At 33.2% G+C, this 13644-nt stretch overlaps 1 protein-coding gene across 1 annotated transcript; it reads right to left on the bottom strand.

Moving 5' to 3' along the window:
* Positions 1-1118: 1118 nt before the first annotated feature.
* On the bottom strand, positions 1119-13018 carry LOTGIDRAFT_168372 (hypothetical protein; the record flags this gene model as incomplete). Its single annotated transcript, XM_009066252.1, has 2 exons — positions 1119-1210; positions 12799-13018. The coding sequence occupies 2 exons, from the start codon at positions 13016-13018 to the stop codon at positions 1119-1121; spliced, it is 312 nt and encodes a 103-aa protein (XP_009064500.1).
* Between the last annotated feature and the right edge of the window lie 626 nt (positions 13019-13644).

The raw sequence follows: 13644 nt of genomic DNA, 5'->3' as shown, positions 1-13644 counted from the left end.
TTTTTATTCAGTCCTGCGCTGAAGATTGAATATTTGCCTTCTAGAGTTTTCACGAGCTAAAAATTGAACAAGAACACGTGCAATAACTCATACTCAATATTATTCAGTATCGCCCTAAAGAATTCAGAAGAAGTGTATGACTGAAGGTTGAATATTTCATACTGGTGATTGCTACTGTACTGCTGAATATTTTTATTCAAAAATCAAAGCTGCCAGTGGGCTTATATTACCTTGCCTGGCAAGCTATCTTTAAAGTCATGTACATATCTGATGATAAAATGTGCTTTTAAGTGAAAACAAAAAACCTTAAAAAATATTTGAAATTTGGCAGGGGCAAATTAAATACTTGTAGACGTGTAGTTTCATGATGAATATTTTTGAATATTAGTATGGAGGTTTCTAAGGCACCCCTTAAGATATTCGCTGATACACAAGCGAATACACGTAGCCGGGTTACCAACTGTGAAAGTGCACACATTCTTAGGTAGTTGTATGCAGGGCTTGATATTGTATATCATACAATATGGAAGGAACCCAGCAGCGTTGATGGCAAACATTCAATTTAGATATGAAAGTAGGAGTAAAATGTGTAAGATATCTATTCACTGGGAGGATTGATATTAAAGTTATGGTCGTCATTAACGAGAAACCATCAAGAATCAATTAACTCCTCATAGAGTACATCATCATCATAAAATATAGAATTTGATCTCATTGATGCAAGAACTAATCTACACAGATATAAATACTAGTGTTAAAAAATAATAATGCATTAGCTGACGACAGTGGCGTTTCTTGGAAACAATAGTTGAAAGGGCCGAGCAGGGGCCACAAATTTTTTCCAGGAGGGCCACAGGCTATTCTATCACTATGGAAATTGGTGTTGCAATGAAAAAAGGCGCAGCCTGTCTCGCTCTTAATGCCCAGCAAAAGATTTGTTGGTGAAAAAGTCCACAGTTTATATCACAGTCATTTAACATTCAAATAGTAGGTAATTGACCCACCAATGATGCACGTGAGAAATTTGAAAATGAGTGAATATGAAGCTGTTATAGAACTATTTTAATACAATATATAAACTATATCTGTATATCGAGTTGTTTATTTTAGCTGATATTTTAATATTCTGGTAATTTATAGATGGATATCACACCATCTGTTCTATATTCAACATTTCTAGCTGTTTTCTTACACAAAGTACATAGAAACTCTATAAGACATATAGGTAGTTTTTAAGGAACAGACATGAATTACAATGCATCAAGAGAGGTACTTGAAAACAACAACACGTTTTTACAACTATAACAACATAGTTTAAAGATTCATTCGATAATCTAGTACTTTACACAACCCTTGAGCATTGATATTTGACGAGCTATCGGTACACAGTAGGGTTACCGAATGGGGAATAGTTTGTATCCCCGATGGTACCTCCACTTTATTTTTAAAAAATTAAAAACATATATGATTTTTTGCCCTTATATTCGTGTCGGAATGGACCAAATCAATTCAAGGTAATGTTAATGAACTAAACGTCTCAACAGTTTATTGCTGCAACTTCATATCTTAGTACTCGAGTACTAAGGAAAGAGATTCTAATTACTGCTCAACACCTCTCGTTCTATTGTAACTACATAGAACTATACTCGCCAATGGTTTATACCTGATTACTGTAGCTGTAAATTGAAAAGAAATTTTACGTCCTGCTTACACCTTACTAGGTTAATGCAATTGGGTTAATGAAGCCATTCTGATTAAAAATGATTTAATGCAGCTACGCAATAATGGTGTACAAGTATGTGAGCTATGCCTAAGAAAATAGAAAGTACAGAAAACTAAGTCAGTTATTATTTGTATCTTAATAATACAATTATTGTCAGCTTTCTCTCTTAATAACATTTCTTCAATATATTAACATGCTTTCTGAAACAAGGTCAAGGACATCTGGAAGGTGATAAATAATGGCACCCTGCTGACATCAAAGAAGCATCAAGTTTTTCTATAATTGTTACCCAAATTCATCAAACGTTTCGACGTCAATGTTTTACATTGTCGGCATGCATTCAAAGGCAATAATTCTATAGGTTCTGTCACGGCTTTCCTTTTTAAAGCAAAACTAGACCACAGCTAGAAGAATCTGACTTGTGTTAACACGATCCTGTTTTTCATAATTCTGAAGTTAAGGAGTGCTTTGTGAACAAACCATTATAGAATAAATCAGATTGCGAGGCATTAGTTAAAGATGGGTTCCTTTATTTTCATTTTTGAAAATGAAAATGCTAATACTTATATAAATAGAAAGTAGGGGTGTTCTAATGACTTGAAAATATACCAGTTTGTCTCACATGTCCATAATTCATTCATAATTAGCTAAATTAGAAGAGAATTACCAGCATAATTCTAATGAGTGACCGGTCGGGAAAGGTTATAAAGCCTTTTTTTGATTATCCAGACAATACATACATGGACATTTATGATTTGATAAAATTCTTAATTATATGCAATAATAACATAATGATATGATTAAGAATACATGATAATTCATTAGAAACAGCTACTAATCAAATAGTTTGCTTAATTTGACATTAAAATAAATAATAAGGAAACCCATCTTTAAGGACAGATTATATCAACAGCTATACATGTCGATAATATAAATACATAAATTAGCGTTGGTTTGAAAAAAGCATGTCTAATAGTACGTTTTGGCCGTAACACAGCGACAACGCCCAAAAAAGAATGTGTCGTGATGTAAAACACAACCGCATCCAATGTGTGTGTTATGATATAATATACCTATGTGTTTATGTTGGTATGGTGTGAAAATATAATACTGTTATAATAAATAACGATAGTTTAATTATATATTTACTGTTTTATCGTGTTCTTTATTATTCCAATAATTAATACTCTGGCAGCCTCCCAGCTTTAATTATTACTGATCTTCAGACTGAGATAGTGTCATATGCCAAGCTCAGTGCTATTGTATTCTCAAGTGTACAACTATTGTAATCATATGAACAAACTATCATATTTAAAAATCAAGGTAGTTTCTATCACACAAGAACAAAATTTGTAATTATTATCTAAAACTATTTTAAACGGCGGTACAAACTATTGTAATCATATTTAACATTGTTCGAATAAAATAAAGTAAAAAGTGTACTCTTACGTTAAATCCTATTATAATAAATTGCGATTTCAAAATCATTTCTGTTTGCAAACTACAAATTATGGAGTCAGAACCCCCGTAAAAAAAAACAGTATATACATACAACTATGAAACAGGACAGGGTGCAGAAACTATCGTAAGATGGTCCGATATACGATAGGATGGAAAATTACGGAATCATACACATTATGGTGGTGGACTTCAACAGTTTCTACTCATATAAGTCAGAACGTACACACGGGTTGATTAGATTGGAATTTCAGGTGAATCCTACACGTTTAAAGGTATGTTAAGTAAATATAACAAATATCGTATATTTTCTACTTGATGAAATGGAAGGTTAAATGTAGAATTTAGATTGATTAGAGTTGAGTAAAAAAACTGTAGGAGAAATTCTAGACTCGATAATTAGCGATTTACAGATAAATTATACTGATTAAACTCGTACCAAGATTTTAAAGGTACATTGTCGAAGAATACGAAGTCAGTTGATCAAATCATACAAGGTATACGTTACTTTTACTCATACAGAAGAGCAATTGGACATGAAAGACTACTTATTCGGCCAAATACGGTATAATACATTGTAACGTAAAATTCTATTATATTCAGGTAGGTTCAGAACAACATAGTACGCAATGAAGTGGAAAATTTAAATCTACGATAGCTCAGTTATGCGTAGGTCAACAGATAACTATAAATCATTAAACTTTCATTCAATTCCAATGAAGAGAACATAAATTCGTAGAAAGACAATGAATTAGAGGTTCCATTCACGTGCACTTCCCTATGTTATCTGTTCAGGTCAACCTTGTTACTTTTTTATTGGCGTCCATCACCCCTTCTGTAAAATAAAGAACATTCCAATTGAAGCAAGTAAACTAAAACCATTCAATTTTGTGTTTCATTATGGATATGTGTTTACAATAAACTTTCAGTCACTTTTTTTGTTTTCCTCGCTTAATCTGAATTCGATTTTTAATTAGTGGATAGGAATCGGGTATCGTCAATGGAAACCCTACTAACATCAAAGGAATCCACGATACCTTAATTATAAGTAGGTCAACTGTTAACTATAATTTTTCAACAGATAACTGAAACTTAATTCATTAAAATTTCATTCAATGATAAAAAGGTGATATATTTACTATTAAACCATATTTCTATAGATAGATAATGTGATAAGTGGAATGTTCGGTATTTAGAAATCGGAAGAAAAACTTGTTTCAAGATTTGGTTACAAGTGGTTATCTATTTTAAAGGTTAAATAAGATTACGATTTAATCGTAAGGTTAATAGTGGAATTATTCTAAGCTTAATTTAAATAATCAAGTTAATCTATAATTTACCCATTCATTCACCTCATCACTCTACAAGAGAACATTTAATCTGAAAATTTGCTTGCGTTTACAATAGTTCCCTGCAAACATCTATCTGTAAATTGTTGTCAGTTTCAGTACTTTCAGCTTTGTTTTAATTGTAGGCTAACGCGATGTCAAACTTGCGTTCTGAAAATCACAAATGTTTACCAAGATGCAATCATTTTTAGGAAATCCAGTAGACTTTTTTGCCGTTTATTGGCTATTAAACTTGGCACATTGGCTTGGTTATTTTTTAATTGCGAGAGGCGAAGTTGCAGTTTGCAACCACCATATAGGTTCCAGCGTGAAATGATAATTCTAGTTTAAGATTGATACTTGGGTAATGATATTATCATTATCTGGCTGTTTCACCTTCTTACATAGAAAACCAGAAAACTTTATATTGGAATTCTTCTGACATAGAAAAACTTTACCTCAACATTATAAAAAGGTTATTAGAAGGTATATAATATCTAGAAAGGCGCCGACCAGACCACAGATCATTAGATTATAAACTTGAAAAAAAAACAAGTTTTTACGTTTTTAATGAATTTCATAGATCGAATTTCACGAATACACAGTTTATTTAATTATTATTCCTATTCCAACGCTTTTCGAGACACTCCAATATCGTCTTCATACTATAAACAACCCTATCGCACTTGAAGAATATTAAATATTTTTGAGTGAGTTATTTTGATTCGTTGACTGGTAGACATGCTTCCACATGACCCAGCTGTCAGTGGGTGTTGAACTTAGTGATCTTAAGATATGCTGATAGTCCATGAAAGATCATGATGTGGCAAAGGACAGGTCTGAATCCCTGTATCTAATTCTCTGGCGTCCTTGCATTCACGGACGGATCTACCATACTCACTCACTCACTGACAATGTACATTTAAGACAATTGCAGGTAGTTGTCTTTCTAGAATCACCTATTCAACTTACTGAACCAACTTATGACCTGGAATAATTAAACCTGTCACCTGTCGATGAACTTTAGATATGGCCAATCATTTGTACTATTAGTTCTTAAGCACAACGTTAAAAGCAATCACACTAATTGAAAATATCCTACGTCAAGATCTTATTTGTACATATCTGTATTGTGTATGACCAGGCATTAACTTATAAACCCATAAGAATATCTACTACAAACTATCGCCGATAATAGTTATTTTTTCTACAAAACTTTATTTTTCACATATCTTTCTCTTTGAACGTATCACGATGTTTCGTCAGTATTGTCCCCTTGTCCCTGTGCGTATGGTTGCATCTTGTCTGCGTTTTATGCATTGCTTAACGACCCTTTTAATAAAAATCCATACAAGTAATCAAAAATCTCCTCAAATTTGGAAGCAATAATAGAATAGCTAATATCAGAGATGACGTACCCAGACATATATTTGCATGTTAATCATTCATTTAAAATATTCAGATGTTGGTGCATGTCATTGTGTTTATCTGTTTCAAACCGAATCAATGTAAAATAAAACATTCCACCCAAATGTTGATAAAACAACTGATAGACAGCTATAAAATATTTTAGAGAAGTCCAGTTTTCAATGCTACTCTAATCGTTATCTGGAATAGACGTTATAGATATCTGCACAAATTGATAACCGTTTTTCACTTCTGTATGATATGATGATATTGAAATGATGTTGTGAACCGAAAAGGATGCTGAGTTAGCAATTAATTGTCAGTATATCAAGTTTTGAAATTGCACTTAGTAGTTTTAAGGTGAAAGGTAGACAAGTAGACTGCATACTTTAAATATGACAACTATTTACTGTAGCATGTTATATTAGCTAAGCCCATTTTTATAAATGACAAAAAGAAAACTTGTGAATAACAGTATAGCCACCAAAGTGACTGAGTATTGAGTGACTGATAGACGCAGTTTTCTGACCGTGTGTCCAGATAGAGAAGTATAAAATGTACATACAGAGGTTTAGATTGTTCAAAATAGTGACTGATAGAAAAATAACATTATTTCAAATTAGGTGACGTTTCATTTCCGTACCAAAATTATTAATTTCCGAGACAGTTCCACTTAGTTCCTTCGTTTACATACAGGAACTGAAAAAACTAAGCTGATTGGTTGATTCTGTAATCAAACAAGAAACATTATGCTGTGTGGGCTGTTTAAAAAGTACGTGTCAACTGAACAGAGCGAGATAAAATGGTGATTAACTGACTAAATGGACATTATCATATCAGAAGAGGTATTTAGCCTGTCAGATTAAGATGGATGCGGTACAGATTCATCAGAGTGTTTGATGAGATGCTGGTTAATCATCAAAGGTGACCACGGGTACAATCTTGCTAGCCACGCCCGTCGATAAGGCTGTTTTAGCGAAAACCATGTTTCTCTGAGAATTTGATCCTTTGATACGTTATTATAGATGACAATTACTCACTGCCACCTATGCCATATCTCTGGTATTATGGTAATGTGTATGATCTGAAAATTGAGTAGTAACTATCATTAGGCTACCAGTTTTAAAATCTATTTTGGCGACACATGGTGCGTGTCATTAACACTTTACTGGTTCATCCCAAATGAACCATGAGCAATTTCAAAATCTGCCTGGAACCACTGATTCCATCCGCGTTTTTTTTTATTTTGAAGGTTTACAAAGCATAACAGTAAGCTTAGTTTCAATGTACTTAACTGTGCTTGTTTGAGAAACAAAACGATGTTTACATCTGAGAGAAAATGTGTTTCCAGTCTCACAAGAAAATAGTTTCGCAGGGATAGCTAGCCAACACCTAAATGATTCCCAAAAGTTTTTCAGTAATATATCGGCAATAAATATAGCAATTAAAAGGACACGCCAACGTAAACGCTTCATGAATCACCCCTCACTGGAAACAAGCTGTTAACCTTCAAAGTAATATACAGAATGATGCAACGATTTCTCTCCGAGTATTTCTCTCTGAGCCAAATTTCAAGACGCCAGTATAGTTGATCAATACAGACAAATTACCGACTTAACCTTTTACACTGAAATATTATATAGGTAAAGAAAATGTAGAAACCCCAGGTTCCTACAGTTCTGACTATAGAGAATAGGCATGGAGATACATTTGATATATGAAAACAAGTAAATCTCACATAGAAAGATACAAGTAAGCAGGTAAAATCTCGACGGTACAATTAGCAGCAATCCATAAGAGCAGATATGCGAGTCAACAAACTCAATGTGATAGAAATGAAATGAGCCAAATAGCCTCGGAAGGGGGGTAAGGTCGTTCAATCTAAATACCGTGAAATAATTATAAAGGCATATCTAGATATCTAGAAATTCCGGGGCAGCTCAATATGAGGAGAAGGGTGTGGGCTGGCTCGGGGGTATGGACAAGTAACTCTTCAAAGAGCAGTCCGATATCACTTAATGGTATTTAGGGCATTGTGAAAAATAAAAAAAGCCAAATATCATTTGATTATCAAAAATGCCCTTCATTTTCTCCAAACATCACCTGAAGCACCACCTGATTAAAACGAAAATCATTAGTCTTGGTATCAACCTTGATGAGTGATAGGTAATAACCTGATCATGGTTAGTATTATACTCTACCATCTGTTGAAGTGAAGTCATGGTAAATTCTTTATAATTACCTGATAGGTTTACCACATTCCAATATCTCAACCAAACAGATTCCACCAGCTGATTACTTTAATATAATTCGCATAGAAATGTAAAGAATTTTCAGTGTAATCCAAATTATTAAAAGCATAATGCTAGTAATGTGAAGCTTTATTTTCGACAAATTAGCGAAGAAAAAATCGAGATTTGAAGAAATACGGTAATTTGATAGGATAATAAACTAAACTAAAATCGATTTTATTGATTGACCAATCAGATGACCGGAACACTAAACCATCTTGCGTTAATTTTTTGAGAATAAGACCCTGGCCGTTAATCAAAAAAATCAAGTGTACTTAGTAGTATGTATTTGGAGTGTATAAATGCTATTTTATCGGATTATATTCATTTTTATTGGAAATAAATATTGTTTTCGATAGCTAAAAAGGTATTAATGAAGAATACATAAAGAAGAAAAATGCCTTATGATCGATGATAGTAAATGTTCTCAATTTTAGGAATTACATTACGCCATTCTGCACAGATGTGTTTGCATTTATAAGTTTATGACCAAATTATTTTAACTTTTAACGTTTGAGTGTCAATTTTTCTATTTGTCAGCTGAAGGAATGAAACAATAGATTAGCTAGATCGTTTCAGTCGTGTTTCTCCTTGTAATGATGTTGAACTTGTGGAAAAAAAACAAAAACCAAGCCTCATTATTTCAAGAAGCATCTGTTAGGAAATGGTAAACTATTGTATAATGACGGCATTGTTAAACCAAACATCAGATATACTGTGTTTTAAACTCGCTCTTCTCTGGAACAGATCACTATCATTCTTAATATTTTTTATTCAGAAATATGCAAAGAATTTTGGGAGGGAGTGTTAAGGGTAGCCGAGGTCAGCTGTTTATAGCTACCATAACAATGTATGAGACAAAAGTTGAAGTATGCAGCTTGGTTGAGTTTTTGAGACATTCCCTCTGCTTCCTGACCATTGATCTATCTGTATTCTTATTTAATCTAATTAAGCATTGATAAACTTTCAACTTGAATGCGATGAGCAGAGGAAGTGCTGCCGTTAATCTTAGTAAGAATGAACAAAACATACAAAAGCCCCAGATTTGATCTCTTTTCCCCAGTCTGATGTTGGATGCCTCAGCGATTTCCACAAAATTGTAAGCAGATTTCAATCCTGATATGGGTGGTATCATATCATATCTAACAAAAAACGAGAGCGAATATCCTCACAATGTAACTAGCGAAATGTACGAACGAATCATTGAAAAACGGTATGAATTCAGCATTGTTCTCTCTATAATTATAAAAGAATCTTAACGAACAGCTGTTACTAGTAGACCAGACACAAACAAAACATCATTACCATAGACATTGCACAAATTACTTCTATACTGTGGATCATGATAAACCTATCGACTTAGTTATATGCATACTTCAAGGTGAAACAACATGAATATTTTAAAGGGACAGATGCGCCTTTTTGGCGACTTGATTTAAGTCTATGATATTTATAAATAGTCTTCAGAAGTACTAGAAATGTAAATATCTCAAACTAAGAATTACTTATCCTATTTATAGTTGTCTTTTCAGTGTCTCAAGAAAAGACGACTCGACTTTAACATTCAAACTGGACAATTGGACTTGGAGGCTCAAATTTTAACACAAAAATTAATTCCCGTTTCTGAAATGGTCAAGAAGGTATGATTGGTCAAATATCTGGCACGTCTCTCCCTTTAAGGGTAAATGCAATACGTTGTTTTGGAATTAATGGATACGAAAGACATTTTTGATCTGACTGTTCGTATTTTTCAATTCCTAAACACACCACAGAAGATAGTATGGACTTGGATCCCCTGATAGATGGAAAAGAAAACGAAGCATATATGATTTTTCATTCCAAGAACAAAATAAGGTACATAGCAATTCCACTTCGCTAGCACTCTAGGAAATAAAACCCACTTTTGGAAAGACATGTTCGTTGTAGAAAGCAGGGCCTTAAACTACATTGCTTTTCAGGATCTGAATAATGTGCACAACCGAAAATACCTAATGCACTTTTCTTTCCTTTTTTCATATTCTCAAAATCTTAATATCGTTAAATCTAGATTTTTTAGGAAATACAGCAATCTGATTGGTTTATAGAATTATGAATATAATCAGTTTTGATAATTTGCTCATCATGTACAGCGAACGCTAAAATTATTTTAAAAACTCCAGAAGAAAACAGTTGATGTGGTATGAAACGAGCACCTGTTGAGTGAGGTGTGTAGAGGATAAGATAGATGAGATTGACATACAGTCTGTTATTGAATGACCCCTACAGATTCTCTTCTACAGTCTACTCTATATTCATCTATAGTGTTTAATATACGTAGTTTTTCTCTAGAGTTACATTATTTATCACTGGCTTTTCTTCATGTTAAAACCTTATGCCATAATATAGATGTCAATGCCACCGTATAGATTCTTACCCGATGTTTCTCAAAAACCATGAGCTCAAATTTTCTTGCAAGTCTGATTAATTTTTCATACTACAGATACGACAGATACTAATATGTTGAAAATTAAAAGTGTTATATATTAGGCTTTCTGTCGCTTTGTTTCATTATATTAGCGTCACCTCCTTCCTGTTTGTCTGTTTCTGCTTAAAACTTGAAACATTACATTTTATCAATAGTATATTTTTCTCTTTTAAACTATACGTTCTTCACATGATACCATATTATCTCAGGAATACTGATACTACTTCACTTCAATTGCCTTTTAACTCACCATTTCAAAGCAGAATTTTACAACTAAAGTTTTTTAGACCTACTTTATAGAATTAATGTGCCAAGTAGAATTATTAATTGCATGGTATATAGTAAACGGTCTACCGTGAAAATTCCGCCAGCACTCACGGTAGCATATCACGGTAATGGATGGCAGCCATTGTCGGAACTTTGTCAAGATTGTCAGGTGATTCTGATAGTTTAATGTATCATTGGTAAAAAGATAGTTTAAATATAGCATTAAATGTATAAGTAGCTGTCAGAACTATCTCCAATAGACTGTATCACTAGGGACTAGATATTACTAGGGACTATATATTACTAGGGACTATATATATTACTAGGTATATATTACTAGGGACTATATATTACTAGGGACTATATTACTAGGGACTATATATTACTAGGGACTATCCGGTCAAATATTAATTTCAAAATGATAGTTCCGAGCCCAAACAGTTGCATCGAAATCTACCATCAATTACCGAGACAGTTTCAGCTTAACGGAAACTACCGAGTTTTGCCGAAGGGACAGACTGTTCCATCAATGAGAAAATTAAAGAAGGCTTTGATCAACAGAGGTGCTTGTATTATTTTCTGCAATACTGTATCTTATACAGTTTTTGACTGAAAGCTATTTTGCAAATGTAAATGTAATCAAAAGTGACAGCAATTTATCATGTTAGGTCTTCTTCAGCCAAACCTGTACAACAATTTACAACGCAGGTCGTATCCTGCACATCGTTTTTGACAATTTGATCTCAACAGTATATGACTTATTCCATGTTACCATAACAGACTCTTCTAATTTCCTATTACAATAATATTACACTGTATATTATCCGTGGGTGATCGAAGTCTGAATTTGAATCATTTTATCGTAAGTATAGAGAAGAGCTCAATCAATTGTGAGTGGCATTGTCGTGATTTAGAGACCCCTTCACTGCACGACCAATAGACACTATATTTACGGAAACCATGAAATATGAAAACGTGTTTCGAAATCAAACATTAACTTAAAGAATGACAATATGTCAAATTCTAAATGTAATCATGAACAACTCTCTTATAGAAGCACTGGCCTGACAAGTAGAGACTTGTAGAGGATTTCAGCATTGGAATACATCAATTTGATAGAAAATTACCTACTTCTGGAGAGATTTACAAGATAAACAAATAATTCAGAAATGCAAAGCGATTGTTTCAGGGAGTTAATGAAAGGGTATCTAATCTACCATGGACAAGAGCATTTGGTGTAACACTAAAACAGGGCTAAATTTAGATTTAAAAATTTGACGAGCAACTAATCACACCAAATTTTCGTTTTGGCTAATCAAATTAAATTTTGATTAGTACTTCTTAAATTCGGTAGCAATTAAAATGTTCTAATAGTAAACCTTCAAATATAAAATTCGATTTGATTTGAAGATCGTCGTGATAAATTTTCATTTTGGCTAATCAAAGCAAATACTTGATCGTAAAAGGGTCATAATGAATCGCTTATTTGCTGATTGCGATGCAACGTCGGTTTAATTGAACTCTACACTGTAACCATAGAAGTTTTAAATCAAACGTACCTATGAAAAACTAATTAGATATTTCAGTGTGACCATATTTCTATTCTTAAGTCAAAACGTAACTATGGAAATCTATGATAGAAGCATATTTGATAAAAGAAAAAGATCACGAACGTCCTAAGCAATAAACTATTTTGATGTCGCAGTACAATCGACATCCTGTAACTTGAAGGACTAGAATGAAGCCAAAACTTTAGAAAATAAATATTTAGAAGTCATACTGTAACCAGGATCATTAAAAAATCTAGATGAAGGACATAAGAAAGTCAAAATCACAAGAAGAAATAAAAAATATATTTACCATCATAGGTCACTTTTCCGTCTCGGTTTTTATCAACGTCCTCAATAACCTCTTCCATTTCCTCTTTGGATACGGACACTTCGGACATATTGCCGATTAAATTTTTAAATTCTTCACAAGTAAGAAATCCACATCTGTTTTTGTCCAGCACTCGGAACATATCCTTAATTAAAGGTTCGGCAATATATTCTTCCTCGGCTTCGGGGCGTTCTTCAGGCATGGTGTAAGTTTAAAATTTGAATTTGAAAAGTTGAAATTCAAGGGAGTTAAGCGTGTGCAGTCAGAATGTTTTATGAATGTGTTACAGTGGAATAACTTAAGTTTATATCTAACCAGTAAGAAACAGAGTAAAAACATAGACTACTCGAGTTTGGGTTAGTCCAATCATTACGGGGTATTGCAGATTCCTACCTTCCACTCTCTTTTATGGACATTGAACTGATTCGTGGCTAAAGGAAACACCTCTCAATATATCAGATGTAAAAACATTGTTATGGTAATGGTAAGGGGAATCCCCGCGCACCTGTTGTAGATATTGAAAGAGTTAAGGTTTATAGAGTGATTTAGTAGATAACGCGGCTATGATAAAAACATTCCTTTCTGTAAGATTCTATTAAAAACAGACAGGCTTCTGATTGTCCATTTTATCTTTTTCCATTGGTTGAATACGATTGAGGTCGTGCTGAGACTTGGTGATGTTTCTGTCAGATTCAAGTGTGTTTAATGATATTGGTTGGTTTGAAGAATTTTGTGGTCAAATTGATATTATAACGCCAATCTGATATAAATGCAGAGCTGAATGTTACATTTCCAGTTTTGATGTTACTATATCCACCATCAATGATC

This window comes from Lottia gigantea, assembly GCF_000327385.1.
Source record: "Lottia gigantea unplaced genomic scaffold LOTGIsca_74, whole genome shotgun sequence".
NCBI classification, from domain to species: Eukaryota; Metazoa; Mollusca; class Gastropoda; family Lottiidae; genus Lottia; species Lottia gigantea.
This window is presented reverse-complemented; position numbering and strand designations above follow the sequence as displayed.